At 45.8% G+C, this 22316-nt stretch overlaps 1 protein-coding gene across 4 annotated transcripts in view; it reads left to right on the plus strand.

Annotated features, from left to right (window-relative positions):
- RCBTB2 (RCC1 and BTB domain containing protein 2) overlaps nucleotides 1-22316 on the plus strand; it is a 228079-nt gene that overhangs the window by 140130 nt on the left and 65633 nt on the right. For all 4 annotated transcript variants that reach the window (XM_030200479.1, XM_030200478.1, XM_030200481.1 and 1 more), the window contains exon 7: nucleotides 1762-1869. In XM_030200479.1, the coding sequence (XP_030056339.1) occupies nucleotides 1762-1869 (108 nt within the window). The remainder of the gene's footprint in view (nucleotides 1-1761; nucleotides 1870-22316) is intronic.

The raw sequence follows: 22316 nt of genomic DNA on the forward strand, positions 1-22316 counted from the left end.
AGCCACTATAGAAGAGATTTGCAAGGCTGCGATGTGGTCTTCAGTCCACACATTCACATCTCACTATTGCCTTCAGCAGGATACCCGACGCAACAGTCAGTTTGGGCAGTCGGTGCTTCAGAATCTGTTCGGGGTTTAGAATCCAACTCCACCCCCCTAGGCCCATTTTTGTTCTGTTCCAGGCTGCACTCTCAGATGTTTCTTCGAAGGTCAATCCTTGTTATGTCCTCACCGTTTCGAGGCTCAATTGACCTTTCTTTGTTGTTTTGAGTGAGCCTGGGGACTAGGGATACCCCACATGTGAGAACAAGCAGCCTGCTTGTCCTCGGAGAAAATGAAGATACATACCTGTAGCAGGTATTCTCCGAGGACAGCAGGCTGATTGTTCTCACATACCCGCCTGTCTCCCCTTTGGAGTTGTCTTTTTCTTCTTTGCTTTGTTATCGAACTAAAGGGACTCGCGCGCGACGGGAGGGAAGCTGATGGCCACGCATGCACGATGTGCGCTCAAAGGCTCTAGCAAACTTTTGTTTTTAGGAAGATTTCCGATGATCGGGGCTGCCGTGGATGTCACCCATTCATGAGAACAATCAGCCTGCTGTCCTCGAAGAATACCTGCTACAGGTATGTATCTTCATTTCCCCTCATTTCCTTTTATGTTCTTTTCATATAAAATTTGTAATTTTTCAAAAAACATAACAAAAAGACAACAGTCCCAAGAAAAAAGCTGGTAAAAATATAACTCCTAGATAACATTTAAGACTTTATTTTTTACATTTTGTATAATTGAGAATGGATATGGGAGAACGGGGCCTACCAGGTTTTAAACACACAGATACAACTTTCCTGTTTTTCTGGTACTGTTGTTAATTTTGCTAATTTTCTCCAATATACTTGATTGTTTTGCTGTTATTGTATTGGTTAATTGTATGTTTTTGTATACATTTTTTTCTTCTTTGCATATTTTATTTATCTAATGTGAACTGCTGAGATAATTATCTCGATTGACAGTATATTAAGTCTTAAAATTGAAATATGGATATAAAAGAAAGATGTTCAAAGAGGTTGCAATCTTTTTGTATTTCTGTGTTAAATTAATTTTAAAGGGCTATCAAGTGGTATAGGATGTGCTTGAACAGAAGCACATTACCATGAAGCAAATGTTTGTGTGGACCAAAAGCACAAATTAAGAATATAATATATTTATCAGTGGGAGTCTTTATTCACTGTTTACAGTATTAATGTCCCCTTCATAATGTATAAGCCAGTCATTTAGGAAATAGTCTTACTATATGGGTACATTTCATTTCATATATACATTAGACTTGTCCAAGTTCAAAGGCTGCAAACAGGACAGTTTTTTTCAGGATAACCTTAACAAATGTGAGAGATGTGTATGCCCACTGTCTGCATTGTATGGAGATCTTTCTCATTTATATTCATTAGAAACCTGGCCTGTTTGTAGTCCTCAAGATCTGAACTTGGAGAAGTCTGATATATGTAATAGTTGTACAGGACGCATCTGTCTGTGGAAGATGATGTGCATGTGTATGTTGCTTAAGGTTTTAGTTTTGGAGTTGTTTATAATAAGGAGTGTGCACAGTGGTCCTGGGACAACTGTGGGCTGAGCCATAACAGAAGGGGAAGAGGCCCTAAAAAGGGGGTAGGTAGCATTCAGTGCTAGGGGGAGGGTGTTTGAGAGATTGAAAGGAATGGCGGAGAGATGATAAAGTGATGAATAATTTTCAATTTTTTTTCAAGGTGTACGTCTGGGGTTACAGTGGTAATGGACAACTTGGACTGGGCAACAGTTGCAATTTGCAGACTCCTTGTAAAGTGATGGCTCTGCAAGGCGTTCGTGTCCTCCGGGTATGGTTACTAAACAGCCTGATCTTCAGTGTAGCTCAGATTATATTCACATTTATAATACTTTTTTAATATAACTAATATGAAATTTATCTAAAGCACTATATAAAGCTCAATTCCTTGGGATCCATGGGTTCTGTCCATTGACCAGCAGATGGAGACTGAGAAACAAAGTAGTTCTTTGTGATTTGCCCCACAAGGGCACCATGCAGCCTTAGAATGCTCAGTATTTCTCTGTCTCCATTGGATGGGATGGACAGACTCTGCAACTCCTATTCCAGTTTTGAACTGGGATTCAGTTGAGCAGGGGGGTTACCTTTTCTGGAGCTGAGTTCCCTCTCCCCTCTCCCTCTACTATGTATTTATTTGAAAGGAAATCTGTATGGTACCTTAGCATGTGGAGAATTGGCTACATCCGAGGGATCGCAGGTCCTTAGCTGCAGAATTTTGCTGTTAAAGAAATTAGATTAGAACCAGCGTTTTTTAGAACACCTGCCTGAGAGCTCTCAGGTGTTTTTTCAGGCCTTATTAACTGGACAGATAAGCAGTTCCTGAGGGATACTTGTTCCAAGTTTAATCTGGTCCTCTGAGGTAGCTCAGATCTTAGGGCTCTGTGCTATCAAGTTCAGCTACAGTGGGATCTGCTTAGGTCAAAACACTAGAATCAATTTGTGAGCAATCTGGTACACCTGAGGTAATTCTCAGGTATATTATTTCCGAGTTCTGCTGGACCAAGTAGCGATCTCAGTGCCTATCAGGTTTAGACAGCTTCTTTGTTACTTGCTGACCACGGGGGCAGCTACAGCAAGTTTATCCATTTGTTATAGCCTTACATTTGACATTCTATACTAGAGCCCATTTTATCAACTGCTTGTGGCCATTGGAACTTGAAATGCCAGACATTTTAAATCAATTGTTTTGTACTTTAAAGGAACCCCCCCCCCCCCCAAAGAAATAAGAATTTCCTATCATATAACATGCCAAAGAGCTTAATAATTTTTATTTCTTCCTTGAGTTTCCATTGAGGTTTTTTTTTTTTTTAATGCTGAGGTGAACTTCCTTAGAATTTCAGCTCCCTAGGCAGGTTTCCTTAAACAGTTGTTGCAGTATGTGTTCCTTATTCTTGCAAGAAGTAGTAATTTTCTCCTCTGCCTGGGAGTAATTAGATATTATCTTTTCTCAGCATCAGCTCCCATCAACATAGCCCTGAAGCAACTTGGGATTTTTTTTTGCTACATTTGTACCCCGTGCTTTCCCACTCATAGCAGGTTCAATGCGGCTTGCATATTATATACAGGCGTGAACCTGATTGTGTAGGTCATGCTTTCCAAGACATACATTTTAAGCTGTGGTCTCAGGTCTGTTATCTATGCTTGGAATAAACTCTCTGAGCCCATTCGCCAGGCCCCCTCCCTGCCCATCTTCAAATCCTTCGGCACCTAACCACCATACCTCTATTCAGGAAATCTACACTGCCACAACTTGACATCTCGTCCTTTAGATTGTAAGCTCCTTTGAGCAGAGACTGTCCTTATTTGCTAACTTGTACAGCGCTGTGTAACCCTAGTAGCGCTCTAGAAATGTTAAGTAGTAGTAGTATTCTTCTGGTCTGTTTGGGTTACTGCCTGAAATTTTTCAGTCTGAGCCTTATATTTAGAAGCAAATCTTGGAGCTAACCCTGGAAGCTTTAGACTGAAGTACCTGCCTCCAGCAGTTCTAAGTGCCTTAGTTTTGCTTTGCTACTTCCTTTGTTCTTCCTTTTCCAAAATGTCTACACCTGTCTTCAGCTGTTCATTGCCTTATTTATTCTTTGCTACTTCCTTTTGTTCTTCCTTTTCAAAAGGTCTACAAGGAATATGATCAGGTATTAGTTCTTCTCGATATGTCTCCTTTGTATAGACTTCTCTTCCACTAATTTATTTTTTTAACCCGAGACTGTTTTATAATCTGAAAATTTCAGCAGCAGTATTCATCCTGAAAATATCAGTTATCTTCAGTCTCGCTCTCTGGAAGTGTCAGCTTTTAAGACAGTATTAAAGACTCGGCTGTATTGGTAGCCTTAGACTGTTGTCTGTACTGTGACCTGAAGGTATTAGCTGAGTTGCAACGTAAAGCTATCATAGGTGCTGGCTATTGTTGTATTTCTTATATGAGATCTCTTCTCAAACCCTCGTGCCTACGTATCCTTCTGCATAGCTTAGTGATTTCAAGACTGGATTACTACAATTCCATAATTGCTGGTTTTCTGAAAACATAGATACAGAGGTTACAACTTGTATGAAACACTGCTATTAAACCTATTCATGGTTGGAAGAAATTTGTATGGGAGCATGGTATCCCTTAAGGATACCGTGCTTCCATAGCACCTCAATATTTTCTGTCTCTAGTGGAATGGTGATAGTGTACCATGCAGCTCCTTAGATTTTCAGCTTCTAGACTGGTTTATTCCACCATGATCTTCTCAACTGCTCGACCTTCTCACCAAAAATGTTATCCTCCCGGCAAGGGACATCCGCCAGCCGCTGCTGGGTGCGGTTGTCCAGGTCAGAGGCACGCAGCCAGGAGAGTCTGCGCATCACTATACCTTGGGCCACAGCTCTGGATGCCACATCACAGGTGTCATAAATACCCCTGGACAGGAATTTTCTGCATGCCTTCAGCTGCCTGACCACCACCTGAAATGGCCTGGACTGCTCCGGGGGGAGCTTGTCAACCAGGTCCGCCAATTGCCGCACATTATTCCGCATGTGGATGCTCATGTAGAGCTGGTATGATTGTATTCTGGTCACGAGCATGGAAGATTGGTAGGCCTTCCTCCCAAACGAGTCCAGAGTGCGAGACTCCCGCCCAGGGGGCGCCGAGGCGGTATCCCTCGAACTCCGTGCTCTCTTGAGAGCAGAGTCCACGACCGCCGAGTCATGAGGCAATTGAGGCCGAATCGCGTCGGGTCTGAGTGAATTCTGTATTGGGACTCCGCTTTCTTGGGGATGGTGGGATTAGATAACGGCTTCAACCAGTTCCGAAGCAGTGTCTCTTTGAGGACATTGTGCAACGGTACTGTTGAAGACTCTCTAGGTGGTGATGGATAGTCGAGGACTTCGAGCATCTCCGCCCTCGGCTCATCCACAGTAACCACTGAGAAGGGAATGCTGATAGACATATCCCGGACAAAAGAGGCAAAGGAGAGGCTCTCAGGAGGCGAGAGCTTCCTCTCCGGTGAAGGAGTGGGGTCGGAGGGAAGGCCCATAGACTCCTCGGAGGAGAAATATCTGGGGTCCTCCTCCTCCCCCCACGAGGCCTCCTCCTCGGTGTCGGACATGAGCTCTCTCAGCTCAGACCGCAACCGGGCCCGTCTCGACTGCGAGGAACCACGTCCTCGATGATGGCGTCGAGAGGTGGACTCCCGCGCCGGCGGGGACAAAGCTCCCTCCATCGACTTCGATGGGGATTCCACCTGAGTGGCAGTCAACACCGGTGCCGCAAGCGGCGTCGGAGGCCTCATCACCGGACCAGAGCCCACCGGCGCCTCCATCAACGGCACCGAGGGCGCAAGCACCACCGGTGCCGGCAAGGCCTGGCGCATCAGCCCTTCCAGGATCCCCGGAAGGATGGCTTGGAGGCACTCGTCTAGGCCCGCTGTCGGGAAAGGCAGGGGGGCCAGTGTGGACGTCGGTGCTGGAAGCTGCCCGGGTCCAGGAGACGGTACCGAGGTACCCGACGACCTGCGCATCGACACCTCTTCGAACGAGGGGGAGCGCTCCTCCCGGCACTGCCGCTTCCTGGGGGTCGAGTCCTCTCTCGATGTCCCAGAGCTGCCAGTCCCATGCGCCGTGGGTGACCGATGACGGTGCTTTTTGGCAGCTTTCTTCCGATGTCTGTCATCGGCGCTCCACGGAAGAGACGAGGAGGAGGTGGAGTCCCCACGGCCTCGAGGTATCGGATCCGACAGGGTTCGGTCCCGATGGCCCTGAGCAGCGGGAGTGGCCGGGGCAGACTGCCCATGCGGCCGCTCACCACCACCGTCGCTGGCAGGTTGTCGGGCCAAGGGAACCTGTGCTCCTGGGGTCGATGCCACAGTCGACGCCGTTGACATCGGTACCGGTACCGAAGACCTGGCCATCGACACCGATGCCGTCAAGGTCGACGTCGAAGGGCCAGCGCAAGTTCCAAAAAGACGGTCCCGAAGAACTTGCCTCGCCACCTGCGTCCGCTTCTGTAAGCCGAGACACAAGGTGCACGTCTTGGAATTATGCTCTGGGCCGAGGCACCAAGCGTGAGTATCGGTCTGCGAGATCTGCCGGCCGCACCGACCACACTTCTTGAATCCGCTCGGGACCTTCGAGGACATCGACGGAAAAATCACATTGGCGAAATCAAAATCGTCGATGGTGGCGGTGAAAAGCACACCGGAAGAAAGAAAAAGAAACGACCGCGGCCGCGACGAGGCTACCTCGCGACTAAAGAATGACGAGGGAAAACTCTTTTTCTTTTTTTTTTTTTAAACGAAAAAAGCGCGAACGCGCAACAACAACAAAATAAAGCGCGGACTAGGCCGCAAACCGGTTTCCGGGGCTGACTAGGAGAGGAATGAAGACGCGTCTCTCTCCAGCGCAGAAAGGAAAAAACTGAGCGGGAACGGTCGCGCACGGGCGGGAAGATGGCCGCGCAAGCACGGTGGGCGTGCCCTGCGTGCAGGACCTCCCGCAAGATTTTTGCTTCGGTTGGAGGGGGCTGCCGTGGACGTCAACCCAGTCGTGAGAACAAGCAGCCTGCTTGTCCTCGGAGAACTAGGGCTTTCTAGCTCTGCTCAGCTTACAGTGTATGTATCTCATGAGACCATGATATTGGATTGTAGTAGGTTTCTGGTATCTGTTTCTTCTGGCCACATATTTTCTACTTAAGTGCTCTTAGTCACAGACTTGACTGAGTTTTTAATTCCATGTATACCTCAAGTACAGTCTTAATCACTGCTGGGCTCTTGATCACAGGTTCTTTTAGTTCAGCCTCATCCTCTGCAAGCTACTAGTCTCACCTTTAGCAATGCAGCTTTCCACAGACTCTCCTTATCTAGTCCTTCAATCTCAGACATCTCTTCTTCGGATTGGTTTTGCTAGCTTGAAAGGACGTATGGTTTTTAATTCAGTTGCACTTAATTCAATACACTGTTACTGTACACCTCATGCTATTCAGATAGTTCCTTCGCTTAAGGTGTTCTTGATCCTTTGAATAGGGATAAAGTTAATTCAGTGTAATGTGTAGTGCTGTAACAGATAGTTCTACCATGTATCTCGGATGTCTCTGGTAAGGAGGTTCCTAACATGTCAATCAGAAGGTTAGTAGTACCTTATGTGAGAAGTGGTACAGGAAGCAGCAATATAGTTTTACACACATTCTTGCTCTTACTGAGGGAATGAGGAGACTGGTTGTTGTGTTTGCAATCTTGTTAAATGTATTCAAGCTGATTCGGACAGAAGCACAGGCTGTGCGGACACACAACTGTGGCTCACCATGCTTATCCAATGCAAGCCAGATGCAGTAGAGCTTTTCGTCTTATTTCTATAGCCTTTTTGTCACGTTTCATATTCGCCAGTGCTTTTCTAGCATGCAGTGCGAGTGCTGCTTTGTGTTGGATAACCTTTATGATTCAATTTGCTCTGTTTTTACAATGAGTGATTCTGCTTCATATCTGTTAAGATTATTCTGAGATGTTAATATGGTCTATCCTTGTCTTCAGATGATCCTATTCTTTTCATCATTAACTAGCATATCGACCCCTCAGTTTCGAGGTTAGTTTTTCTATCTGAATGGATGGATTCCTTTCTCTTTTTTGAGTCTTATCTATGCTTATTCTCAGATTTGATTGGACTCCTTTTCAGTTTGCCCTTGGATACTCCTGTGCAGAATTGAAGGAACTATCCCGTAATGATCAGGTTAATATTTCCTTACCTCGTATACTTGTAATGTGGACTGTTTTGTACTTAGCTCTTTTATCTATGTTTATCTATAATCTTTATAGATTCTTCCCTGGACTGATCCTTTCTATGGTCAGTCTTGTTTGGCTTTTTCTGATTTCACAGACTTAATGTACTCAATCCTCAATTTCTCACGGCTGTTTATGTCGCACAGCTTCTGTTCTCAAAGCCTCTTATGTCCCAAAATTCCAAAATTGTTTTTCCAGTTGAGTTTCCCTTTCTGATTGAACCCGAGTTTTTTTTTCAAAATCTCTGATGTATCATAAGCTAAAGGGCTTACTTGCTGTTCGGCTTCTGTGTCTATTTATTTATTTGGATTTTTGCTCTCACCTTTTTCAGCCTATGCCCTGTTTTGTAGCTGACTCTTTCCTGTTTGTGGTATTCTAGGTTAAATAACTAGTCATTACCCTTTGTTCTGGGTAACAGTTTTGTCATCTGTTTTCTGAAATGTGTCTCTCCTATTTTGGATTGATTTTTTCTCTGTTTCCCAGTATTTTTATTCCTGCCTCTTTTTATTATCTCATGTTTCTTCGTAGCCTTATTTAGCAGGAGTTATAATCACTGATACAGCAATTCTGCCTGTATGGCTTTCTTTTTTGGTCCTGTTTAGCTTTCATGTCTGTTCTTCCCAGTGGCGTAGCAAGGGAGGGGCGGTCCACCCCGGGTGTCAGCTCAGGGGGGGGGGGGGGGTGCTCCCTGCCAGCTCCCCCCACCCTCGGCAAATTGACACCCCTCCCCCCAACCAGCTCCCGCACCCTACCTTTAAAAAGAATATCGGGAGGCGAGGTGCAGTGCCTCGCGCCTGCCCTGCACATAAAAGAAATGTGGACCGTCGGGTCTTCCCTCGCTCTATCTGTCCCGCCCTCCGCTGACGCAACTTCCTATTTCCGCAAGGGCAGGACAGACAGAGCGAGAGAAGGCCCGACGGTCCACATTTCTTTTACGTGCAGGGCAAGCGCGAGGCACTGCACCTCGCCTCCCGATATTCTTTTTAAAGGTAGGGTGCGGATATAGGAGGAACTTTCTTCTTAGCTTTTCCATGTAAATGTATTGTTAAATTGGGTCAGGTTAAATATACCTTTTATTTACCAGAACATTTAAAATCATTTCTTGAGTTGAAGCAGCTGAAATGAATATAAGATATTTGTGGAAATAATACGCCCCATGTCATTTACTATTTTTACTATTTAAGTTTAACTTCTCTACTCTTACCGCCTCCTCATTTAATATGGTCTAAGAAAGCATTAATGTTATTTGTTGGATTAAGCTGATGTAATTATTGCAATTGTATTTCTTTATTTTTGTTTTCAGTGTAAACGCCTATTATGCTGTATTTCAATAACAAGTGAATTCTTGTTATAAAGTTAAAAACGTAATAAATAAATAAATTAAAAAAAAAAAAAAGGTAGGGTGCGGGAGCTGGTCGGGGGGGGGGGGGGGGGGTTGCAACGGCTAACCGCCCTGCCCCAGGTGGCAGCCCCCCCTGCTACGTCACTGTTTCTCCCATCCTTCTTGGGTACTACTTTGTGGTGCCTCAGAAAATCATTAGCTGACTGAAACAGTTAGGTCAGTGGGTTTTATAGCAGTTGCAACTTTTAAAGTTTATTACATAGTGGCACAGCTTGAGGCTATCCTGGAGTGGGTGATATTCTATACGTAAACAGTGGGTGGGTTTAGAGCAGATGGCACTGGAGGGGATAGCTGTTTACTGGATCTCGTGGCTTGCAAGGGTTCTGGAGGGGATTTTCTAACCCAATTATCAGAGGAGCCCTTTGGCTCTGGAAGCTATAACAAAGCTTATTCCTGATTGGAAAGGTTTACTTGCTTCACAAATCTATACAATCCCATATTTTTTCCCAGGTATGTGTGATTGTTATTCTCTCACTGTTGAAATATGCAGTCGCAATCTTTGTAGCTTGGGTTAATTGGTTGAACAAGGAGAGAGTCTTTAACTTCCCAAATCTAAAAGAAAATCCCTGTCACTGAGCAAGTATTTTACAAACACTTCCAACTGGAGTGGAGGAGTGGCCTAGTGGTTAGAGCACCTGTCTTGCAATCCAGAGGTGGCTGGTTCAAATCCCACTGCTGCTGCTTGTGATCTTGGGCAAGTCACTTCACTGGCTTCCGATCAGATACCGCATTCAATTCAAGCTTCTCCTTCTTACCTACAAATGCACTCAGTCTGCTGCCCCTCACTATCTTTCTACCCTCATCTCCCCTTACGTTCCCGCCCGTAACCTCCGTTCACAGGATAAATCCCTCCTCTCAGTACCCTTCTCCACCACCGCCAACTCCAGGCTCCGCTCATTCTGCCTCGCCTCACCCTATGCTTGGAACAACCTTCCTGAACCCTTACGCCAAGCCCCCTCCCTGCCCGTCTTCAAGTCTTTGCTTAAAGCCCACCTCTTCAATGCTGCGTTCGGCACCTAACCCTTACCGTTCAGTGAATCCAGACTGCCCCAATTTGACTGCCCCTATCGGACCGACCGTTCACTTGTCTATTAGATTGTAAGCTCTTTGAGCAGGGACTGTCTCTCTTTGTTAAATTGTACAGCGCTGCGTAACCCTAGTAGCGCTCTAGAAATGTTAAGTAGTAGTAGTAGTAAGTCACTTAACCTTCCATTGCCTCAGGTACAAACTTAGATTGTGAGTCCTGGGACAGAGAAATATCCAGAGTACCTGAATGTAACTCACCTTGAGCTCACACCTGAAAAAGGTGTGAGCAAAATCTAAATAAGTAGTAAAAAATAAAAATAATAAAGTAGGCACTCTTTAACCTCCAAAGAAATGAACGTACAATTATCAGCGGAAAACAGAGATACTATGCATAATCTAAATGGTATCATCCCAAAAATTTATTAGGGATGGGTAGCCAAAAATATTCATTTTGGGATTTTTCTGCTTTTTTTATTGTTTCAAAATTATTATTAGTGTGCACATTATTTGTACCTAGTATGCACTGTTTCTTGATAGATGCACGCACTATCATGCACGTGAATACATTAGCAATAGTGCACACTCTCTTAATAACATGCACTTTGCTTATGCCTCCCTTTCTGATTAAACACAAGCACTTTGTAGCCTAGGAAAAAGATTTGGAAACAGAAAATTTATACTTTGGTATCAAAGATCTATTTTAACAACAGAATTGGGTATAAACTGCTGTGTTGATAGTACTCAACCCCACCAGGCTTTATAGAATTTATGGCAACATCAGTAGCTGATGCTGAAGAATGTGCAGTACAAAAGGCATTTTTTTTTAAAAATTTAGTCAGGGCGTCAAACAACATTGGGAAAAGGTTGCTAATTTTGGCATTCACTATTATATATGAAGAGCTTCCTCCTAGATCTGAAAAACCTTTATACTACTTTGCCTGCAGCTGTCATTTTTGCCAACGAGAAGAGCTTTGATAATCAATATTGTATCATTGAGCAGAGAAATAGTATCTTCATGGGAGAGGTTAGAGCTTCCCTGATATTTTCATTGTAGCAACTTTTTTTCCAGGCTTACTGCCCTTCATTGAAAAACAACTACATATTTCTTGGATCTCCTGCATCAGTGAAGCGCACTGAGCTAACTAATGGAGAACGTCTTGAGATAACTGTATCTGCCTTTGCCTTTGAGAAATTTAAGAGTGGATGGATGGATTTAGACACTTCATTGCATAAGGTGGGGGGGGGGGGGGGGGGGGGGAGAAACAAGCAGTTAAGACCTGGGGATCTGTTCCTCTGAAGAGGGGGAGAATGGATAGAACTGTGGTGGGTTTAAGTTCATTGTTCATGTCCAGTTGTTTAAATGGATCTCTGGTGATGTATATGCAATAGTTTTTGTATGGTGAACGTGATCTGCTAAGAATAAAATTGAGGACATAAGACCTGTGTCCACTTACCCAGTAGCAGTTGCTTGTCACTGAAAATTGCTAGTGACATGAACCTTGGTTGTGTATTTTGAGATCAGCAGAGCTGGCTCCTGACTTTGAAAAAGCTTACTTTATCTACACAGAAGTATTCACCTGCGATCTTGCTTGGTGATCTGTATAAAAATACACTCATTTAGATGTGAAAAAAGAACATTAATATCCATGTTAGATTTTAAATTGGTAGTATTTGAAAAATGTATTTCACTGTAAATAGCTTAACTGTTACCTGAATTATCTGAATGATTTTCAATATTATCATTTTCATATTAGTCCTATTCAATAATACCATTTTGTATCTTAGTCCTTTTCATATGCTCATAATCCCTACCTTAAAAATGTCTTCCTTAATGCCCACCTGGAGTTCTGATAAGCAGAGCACAGTGCTTCTGCCCAAACTTTAGAGGGTCTGTCAACTATTAAACCAAACTAAAACAAAGGAGGACTGTGTCAGAATTTAAAAAGGCATGGGATATGCATGCGGGATCGCTTAGGAAAAGGAAGAGTTAGGGGTTACAGAGGATGGGCAGACTGGATGGGCCATATGGCCTTTATCTGCCATCATGTTTCTATGTTATATTCTCAAGATTGTCAGAAAACTATAGAAATTGTTTATTGAAATTACTTTGCATTCTCCTTACAAAAAAAGATATATAGACTGTTAGCACACTGAATGGTTTAGAGTCTGGAAATTTCTTCTCAGTTCTTGGATTATTTTATTTCTCTGTGGACAAAAGCAGGCTTATTTATTCTCACAAATGGGTGACTATGACCCGCATCGCCAGGTCCGGGACTTATAAAAAGTATAAGTAGAGCTTTGTGGAGCGCAAGACATGCTCCACCATGCATGTGAGAATGTCTTCCCGCCTGCCGCGTGAACATGGTGTCCTCAGTTCTTTTTCTACCGTTTTTTCTTGCCTTTTGGCGACTTTTTTCATCCAGAATTGTGTTCCTGGTTGTGGAACCCCATTTTTGTCTTTGCCTTATATTTTTAGTTTATTTTGCCTGGTTTTAAGTTTCCTTTCTTTTTCATCATCGTTCAGCTGCTTTTAGGCCTTGACTTAGGCCAGGAATTTTCCCTTCATTTTTTCCCATGCCTTGCCCCTTTTTCAGGTACCATCGCTTCGTTTAATTTTACTGACGCAGTTTTTTCTTCCATGTCCATGAAGGTTCCCAGTGTCTTTAAGCGCTGTATCCAGTGCAATCGGTCAGTCTCGGGAAGGATACCCATTCTTGGTGTCTACGGTGTCTTGGGCCTGATCATAACCCCACTAACTGTGTTCTCTGTCTTCGCATGAAGAAGAGGACCCAGATTTCCAGAGAGGCGCAGTGAGAGAAGATTTTTGGAGCCGTCTAGTTCCTTGACGTCGGCATCGAGGTCAGAGGCATCTGTATCAACATTGAGCGTTGCATCGGAAGCGTTGGTAAATATGGCTGCATCTAGACCCTTAGGCAGTAGGAGCATTGAAGCATCGAGCGGGTCTCCACCTGCCTTGAGGCCTCCTGCTGTGCGGGGCCCCCAGGACCGTATTGGACCCAACACTGAGGCGATGTGTGGATTCGACATCGTCCTCATCGGCTGACATGTTTCGGGTGAAGGCCAAGAAGCATTGTCATTGGTCGCCCTTGATGCATGGTGCCATGAGCTCTGGGGCGTCAAAGGATTTGGCACCCGAGAAGCATCGGCGCCAGGAGGACCGCTCCTCTTCCATACAGGAGGTGCCAAGGTGCTGGTCTCCTAGCAGCCAAGACCCAGCTCCGGCATCTACCCCACCCGTTCTGCAACCTGCGCCTGAGCTGGCATCCCAGCCTTTCCCGATGTTGGCCCTCGATGAGCAAATCCAGGCCTTGCTCCCTGAGCTGCTGGATGGCCTCTTGCAACGGGTTGCATCGGCAGTGCTTGCATCTACCTTGCCTACTGTTGTGGCCCCTGCTTGGCCCTCAGCCTGCGGTGCTGCCTCAGACACCAATGCCGCATGTGGCTCTGGTGTTGACTGCCCCCACCCAAGCCAGCACTCCCTCGACGTCGGTGGAGGAAGCTTCACCAGAGTTGAGGTGGGAACCTCTGTTGAGCAGGGACTGTCTCTTCATGTTCAAGTGTACAGCGCTGCGTACATCTAGTAGCGCTATAGAAATGATAAGTAGTAGTAGAACCGAGCTCTCGACGCCATTCTCAAGGGCATGGTTCCTCCACTACGAGGCAGGTTCGGTGTCTACATTCTCATCAGGAGGTATTGTCTAACACTGAAGAGGAGTGCTCATGAGATTCAGAGGAGGATCGAAGGTACTTTTCCTCTGGTGAGTTCTATGGAATTTCCTCTGAACCCTCCACCTGAAAAGAGAAAATCTCTGGAGATCCTTTCATTCCCTTCTTTTGTTAAGCAAATGACTGATGCTATTCCCTTTCCTTTGGAAGTGGAGGATGAGCCCAGGGCTCGAGGTCCTGAACTACATGTCTCCTCCTAGGTAGGCTGTAACTGTCCTTCTCCATGAGGCACTCCATGAAGTCCTTGTTCGGAACTGGGAGTCCCCTCTGTCATTCCTGGTCATGCCCAAGAAGATTGATACACAGTATCGGATCCACAGTGCACCTGGTTTTGACAAGCCTTGGTTGCCTCACAATTCCATGGTGGTGGAATCCGCTCTCCAAAGAGCCAGGAGTTCGAGGGACTGTGACTCGGCACTCCAGGGTACAGAAGCTAGAACTTTGGATTCTTTTGGGAGGAAGATGTACCAGGCTTCAATGCTAATCTCCCGAATACAATCATACCACTGTTCACGAGCATCTGCTTGTGAAACTTGGTGCACAAGTTGTCAGGCTGAGTCACTTCACCAGTTGGTCAAGCAGCAGAGGGCGTGTCAAAAGTTCTTGGCCAGGGGCACTTAAGACACATTTGATGTGGCATCTAGGATCTCTGTTCAGAATATAGCAATGTGTAGACTCTCATGGCGGCTATAGCAATGTGTAGACTCTCATAGCGGCATATTGCATATTTCTGACTTGGAACATTCTGTTTAGTAGAGGTTGGTGAATGCCATATGCTGGGGGGGGGGGGGGGGGGGGGGGGGACCTTTTTGGAGAGAAAGTTGAGGAGGTCGCTGACCTTAAAATCCATGTGCATCTTAATATATCATTAATAATGTTCAAATCTTGTTCACCTGATATCTGCTTGCCAGATCACCATAAAGCACTATTTGATGTCTTGGTCACTATAGGACAACATATGGTATTCGCAAATTGGAAAAGTTCCACATTTTTAAATGAACACTTTTGGTAGCAATCTGTCTTGCTTTACAAGTTTGAATTAGCTTCAGCACGCTTACTTGGAGCTTCCAATAAGAAGACTCTGATAGGGTCTCCTCTCAATGACTATATTCATTCATTATAATAATTAATATAATATGTTTACTATTATTGTTCATAACATAGTATGACATCCTCCTTTTTTATGCATAATATTATGTATTATGTATTATATTTCACTGTACTTGTTTATTTGTTGGTTTGTCTTATTTCCAATGAAAATCCAATAAAATATTTTTGGGGAAAAAAAACCCAAATCAAAAAAATGTACTGATACCATCTCTTCTCTCTCTCCCACCAGGCACCTTCTGCATCTTCCTTCTTAGCTAGGAGGACTTTTAGCAAGCCATGGAGAAGTACCTGTTACTATCAGAGGCATAGGTACAACCCCTTGGCACATCAGCCTGTTCAGGCTCAGCCCCAGCGTTCTTGTTCATGTCAACAGTGTGTGCCTAAGGCCCCTGCTGCTCCCCACTCAAAGCAATGGACAAGCTTTTGACTGGCTCTGGCAGAGTATAGCCATAGTAAAAGTGTCCGTCCCAGGCGACTTGCCGGTCGGGAGGAGGCTGAAGGTTTTCCACGAAAGGTGTGACCCCTTACAACTTCCAACTGGTGGGTTCTTCATATAGTCTGTCTTAGATACACACTCAGTTGGTATCAAAAACCTCCAGATTGCCCTCTGAGAGCTCATTCATTCAGCTCTCAGCACACGCAGGTACTTGCAGAAGAACTCTCAGCCCATTCCACTAGGGAAGGAAGGGTGGGGATTCTTTTCCTTTTCTTTTTTTGGAAAATATCTTTATTAAGGGATGGTACAGAGCATATAGTAACCTGACCATAACAAAACTCACACAGTGAATTATAAAACAATGTTCTCCCCATTCATTATCAACCTATAACCAAAAGAGTGCCCTACATCATCTCTGCGTACAATGTAGTTGCCATGTTCCATTCCCCATTTCTCCCCTTTTTTTTATTCCTCCCCCCCCCCCCCCCCCCCCCCCCCGGTACACCACTGCAGCTAACCAGTTTTCTTTACTGTGGGCCCGGGAGAGAAACCTCCCCTTCATATAACCGCATATAGGTTTGCCAAAGTCCCCGATATGCCTTATGTCTGCTTGTTGGCGCTAGTCCATACTGCAACTCCACCCATGCAGTCACTTCTTTCATCAGAAAATGCCAGGCCCGATTTGGTGGCGGCAGCGGCTCTGCCCAGAACTGCAATATGCACTTCTTGACCAATAAAGATGCCAAGAGGACAAATCTTCCTTGCACCTCCGACAATCCTTCCTTCCGCAAGCACGTCATCTCTCCCAATAACAAGGCCCCGAAGGACCACTCAAACGGTTTCCCAATTGCTTTTTCCATCACCTCCAAGGAGTGTGCCTATAGTTCTGCCAGAGATGGGCACTCCATAAAGGTATGGACAAATGAGCCCTTTTCCCCGTGGCACCTCATGCACTCTTCTTCTTCCCACAGCCCCATTTCTTTCCCACGCTGCCGCGCGATATATACCCTGTGTAGTATGCGGTATTGTATATCTTGCAGTGCTGCATTAGGGGTGATTTTAGAGAGATTCTCAAAATCCTCCCCCAGTCTCTCCGGTGTTATACTTTCTCCCAGTATCATGCTCCACCCTTCTGCTAATTTGGCCATTGCTGGGGTTTTTCTCTGTTCCATTATATGTTGATACCATTGAGATAGCCCGTTCTGGTTCTCCGGTAGCAGCAAAAAACACCTGGTCTAAGGTTGTAAACCGTATCTCGGAACCCGCCACTCTTGTCAGCTTATGATGATAATCTCTTACCTGTAAGAACTGAAAAAATTGCTTATTCCCTAATTTCCACGTACTCCGCACTTGCTCGAAAGTAGGGAATGCCCGACCCCCCAACTCTGTCAGCTGCCCTATATATTTGCACCCCCCAGCCGTCCATAATTCAAATTGACTCCTCCCCATTCCCGCTGGAAATGCTGGATTATCCTCTAATGAGAAAAAGGGGTACCCCTTCCCAGCCTCCCCTATCACCACCCTCCACCATTTCCACGCCTTCCCTAGAGCAGCTATAAAAGGATTCTTCCGAATGCATGCTCCCCACTTCCCCTTACATCCCCCTAGTAGGGAGAACATATCTACCGGGGCGCACCAACTCTGCCAGAACTCCGGTAACGCATACTTAGCCAATCCCGTATGGCACTCATGAAGCCATCGCATTAGCTCTGCCACATTATATAACCGGAGGTCTGGAAGCCGTACCCCTCCCCCTTTTCTTCCCCGCACCAGTTTGGCAAACGCTATTCTCGGGCGCTTATGGTTCCAGATAAACGTTGTAATAAAGCTACGGTACAGCTCCTCCTCTCTCTTTGCCACCCAAAAGGGTATCATCTGCAAAGGATAAAGCAGTTTCGGCAGCACCACCATCTTAATCAGAGCTATACGCCCTCTGAAGCCCACGGGAAGGTCCCTCCATTGAACACATATCTTGCGCACTGTTTCCACCTTCTCTATTACATTTTTTCTATACATCCCTCATAATCATGGCTCAGATACACCCCCAAATACCTAATCCCCGTAGTAGCCCATAACAGAGGAAAATCCTCCAAGTGCTTGCTATAACATATGCCAGATACTGCAAGAGCCTCTGATTTCTCAAAATTTATTCTAAGCCCAGCAAATGTCCCAAAAGCTCTTATTAGTCCCATCACTGCTGGTAACGATTCCCTCGCATTATCCAACATCAGCAGCATGTTGTCCGCGAACAGATTGACTCGAAATTCCTCGCCCCCCATAGTTATACCCTGTATACTCCTATCCTGCTGTATCTTAGCAGCCAGTGGCTCTAGTGTCAGGACAAATAGCAGGGGTGACAACGGACACCCCTGCCGTGTCCCCCTCTCCAGCATGATATTGGCCGTAAGGTTCCCGTTAATTATCAGTTGAGCGGTCGGATTGCTATATAAAACACGTACCCAATCAAGGAACGCCCCTCTGATCCCATACCGTTGTAAGACCCAAAAGAGATATGACCATACCACCTTGTCAAAAGCTTTCTCAGCGTCTAAGCTGGCTATAATGGCATCCCCCCGTCTGCACTTGCCCTCTCTTAATATGCGGCATACCTTCAGAATATTTGCAGACGCAAACCTACCCTTGACAAACCCGACTTGGTCAGCATGTACCAACTGGGGCAAGCATTCCCCCAGCTGAGTAGCAAGCACACTAGCTAATATCTTAAGATCCTGATTTATCAATGAGATAGGTCTGTAAGAGCCCACTAGTTCTGCATCTTTCCCTGGCTTTGGCAATATAGTTATATAAGCGTGATTCAGGGTAGGCCCCATTGTCTGAGACTCCCGGAGTTCATCAAATAGTTCTGCTAATGCAGGAATGCAATGGTTTTGTAATAGTCTTATAAAGCTCTGGACCTAACCCGTCCGGGCCTGGGGCCTTAGCTGGCTTTAGGTGTTTAATCACCTCTTGAATTTCCTTCCCTGTGATGGGGGCACTCAACTTTGCGACATGAGTGATATCTAACCGTGGGAGCTGTAAGTGTTGAAAAAATTCCTCACATCCCCTGTCTGAAAAAGTTCCTTTATCATATAACGCCTTATAAAAACGTGTGAATGCTCCTTTTATCTCTGCCTGTGTTGTAATGCTCTCACCCTGCGACCCTCTTAATTTGGCGATATATGTTTTCCCCGAGCGTTGTTTAACCAGGGATGCTAGCAATTTCCCTGTTTTATTTCTCCACCTACGCATCCCATACTTGTAAGGTTTAATACTATATAGTGCTCTCTCAGTGAGCAGGCGTTGAACCTCCCTTCTGCTTTCTAAATATGCTCGCCTGTTCCCCTCCAATGGCTATGCAATATGTCTCCGACGGGCCTCCCCCAGCCGCTTGCCCATGGTCATTAAGGCCTGATCCCACTTCTTACGCAGTGTTACTCCATACGCTATTATCTTCCCCCTGAGAACCGCTTTTGCTGCTTCCCAATAAATTCAGGGGCCTACATCCTCCACCTTGTTTTCCTCCACGTACTCCTGCCACACCTTTACCAAATATTCTTTAAACTCTATGCTCTGGTTTAAGGCCGGGTTCATATGCCACCGACCAGGCCTACTAGGGGTATTCCACTCAATATCTACCCATACTGGTGCATGATCTGAGATGTCCGCTTCTCCTATTTCCGTCCCTTGCGTCCTACTCCACAATACCCCCGTCACCAGTATATAATCCAATCGGGCATGCATCTTGTGCGGGCATGAGAAAAACGTAGTCTCTCTCCTCCTCGTGCAACAGGCGCCAGGCATCTACTAATGCTAATTCTTCACATAAGTAATTTACTCCCTTCTTCCCATGATTTTTCAGTGGTTGCCTCGGGGACTGGCAATCTATGGATGGGCCACTGGTGAAATTAAAGTCCTCTCCCACTAACAATGGGTAATAATCTATCATCGCCAAGTTTGCCTGAAGCTGGATGAAGAAGGGTTGGGAATATAAAACTTGTTATACTATCATCATGCTTTATCATTATCATGTACCCAAAATCCTCTGTAATACTAAATGTCTATTTTCTTTCCACCATCCATGATGTATTATAAGCCACATTGAGCCTGCAAAGAGGTGGGAAAATGTGGGATACAAATGCAATAAATATGTGTTTGGGGCATACAGGCTGCAAAGCGCTATTTTCTGCCCTTGCAAACTACCCATCACTATCACCCATCTACCCTCTGTTTCTTGTTTCACCTCCTGTAATATAAATGCCACCGCCTTATTTATTAATATAGCAACTCCTCTCTGCTGGTCATTATAAGATGCAAAGTATACTTCTCCCACCCAATCCCTACGCAATTTAGCATGTTCTATACTGCTTAGGTGGGTCTCTTGAAGCAAAGCTACATCAGCTTTTAATCTTTTTAGGTATTGCAAAAGTTTTGTCCTCTTGACTGGTGAATTAATCCCTGCCACATTTAAGGTCACTATTCTGAGAGCCGCTCCCGCCATAACAGGCCCATCTGGCTCTCCCCCGTAACCAAAATCCTTCCACTGATCGGGGGGGCCTCCCAGCTAAGCCCCCCCCCCGGCACTTCCTCAGCATGCCACATATTTCCTACCTTCACTCCAATGGTGCACCTACATCCCTTAAAGACCCTACCCCCTCCCTCACCTCCCTGTATTTCCCCCCTCCCTCCTCCCCCTCTCCCATTTGAAGCTTGTACCCACCAACCCTTCCTCCATTCCCTCCCTTCCTCTCTCTTTCCCATCCCCACCCCGCTCCCGCCTTCCCTACTCCCGATTCCCACCGATGCATCCCTTCGAATAGGCAGCAAGGAAGGAAAACTTGCCTTAGGTTTTATATTCTTCCCTCCCCTCCACTTCTCAGATAGACCTCCCCAGCCTAACCAAATATCCTCCTCTCTGCCCATCCTACCCCCCCCCCCCCCCCCCAACAATGATTTGGCAATCTATATCTGCACGCATTCAACATCCACTCCTTATATATTTTCCCAACACTTTCATGAACTCTGGTATAACTTATTAATAAGTAAACACAGTAACAGTAGAATCCTCAACTAACTTCTTCCTCCCACAACATTCATGCATCACCTCTCATTCCTCCCAGTCTCATTCTACATTTTGTCCATAAGCACGATCACCCCATCAGTGCTTTAACAGCTGGCTCCTTCACCTTCTAGTGACTCTCGCCTGTTGCGCACACAGTGCGGTAAAGCTGCTCCTAATCCAAATGAACTGAGGCTCCACTCTGCACCTCTCACTGCGGGCTCTTCCCGATATGCACTATGAACCTGCCTCGCTTTGTGCAAAATTGTCCTTGCACTCCTCCAATATCACGTGTATCCTCCTGGCAGCCGCTCTTCTACTACTTCTACTACTACTTGACATTTCTAAAGCGCTACTAGGGTTACACAGCGCTGTACAATTTAACATAGAAGGACAGTCCCTGCTCAAAGGAGCTTACAATCTAAAGGACAAATGTACAGTCAGTCAAATAGGGGCAGTCTAGATTTCCTGAAAGGTATAAAGGTTAGGTGCCGAAAGCAACATTGAAGAGGTGGGCTTTGAGCAAGGATTTGAAGATGGGTAGGGAGGGGGCTTGGCGTAAGGGCTCAGGAAGTTGATTCCAAGCATAGGGTGAGGCGAGGCAGAATGAGCGGAGCCTGGAGTTGGCGGTGTGACTAGTTCTTTCTGGGGAGAGCAGATTTCAGCCTCAAAACCAACTGCTTTTTCAGAGAAGCCACCTTTTAGAGAGAGTCTGCCTGCAGATTACAGCTCTGTCTCAAAAGCAACAACTTTTTTCAGAGAAAATACCTTTTAGAGATAGTCTCCCTGCAGAGAACAGCTCTGTCTCTTAGGCTTAGTCCCTCCCACCCTTCCCCACTACCCACCCACCGCTAGAGTGACATCTCTTAAATAGCCTTCCTACAGCCAAATTATCACTACTGACCTCTTCCAACTACATCTATTCCTAATTCATCACCTTCCCCCAGTAGCCCAGCCTACCAGTCTCACCCATTCCAACATTCCAGTGTTCCAGCAATCCAATTCTGCATTGCCATGTCCCCTATACACACTCTCTTCCTGATGCTGTCCCTTCCCAACCTACTTCTTAACCCAAAAACACTTTGCACTGCTACTACACTTTACCCTCCCCTTACCCTCATCACCTCATCTTCTCTCCTTTCCCCTTCCTTCTCCTTAGCCCTCAACCTTCAACATTTTCTTCCTGCTGTTGACCCATCTCCATTCCTCCTATGCGCATCCCGCCTTCGTCGCCCTACCTCCCCTACCCTTCTTCGTATTCTCTTACTCCTTCTCCTACTTTCCGCTGGGGACATCAATCCCAATCCAGGTCCCCCACACCAATCCTCATCCTATCTATGCAGACCACTCCGGAATGTCTCCAACCTCATTTCCATTCCCCTCCTCTCCCCCTCTTCCCTCCCCTTCTCGTGCGCCCTATAGAATGCCCGATCTGTCTGCAACAAACTCTCCTTTACCCATGACCTCTTCATCTCCCATTCTCTCCAACTCCTCGCCCTAACTGAAACCTGGCTCACCTCTGATGACTCTGCCTCAGTTGCGGCCCTATGCCATGGAGGCTATCTCTTCTCCCATTCTCCCCGCCCAGTTGGCCGCGGTGGCGGCGTCGGGTTACTAATTTCGCTCTCCTGCAGTTTTCAACCTCTCCTCCTACCGCAGTCTCACTGCTTCTCATCCTTTGAAGTTCACGCCA

The sequence above is a fragment of the Microcaecilia unicolor genome, chromosome 4 (genome assembly GCF_901765095.1).
Source record: "Microcaecilia unicolor chromosome 4, aMicUni1.1, whole genome shotgun sequence".
NCBI lineage: Eukaryota > Metazoa > Chordata > Amphibia > Gymnophiona > Siphonopidae > Microcaecilia > Microcaecilia unicolor.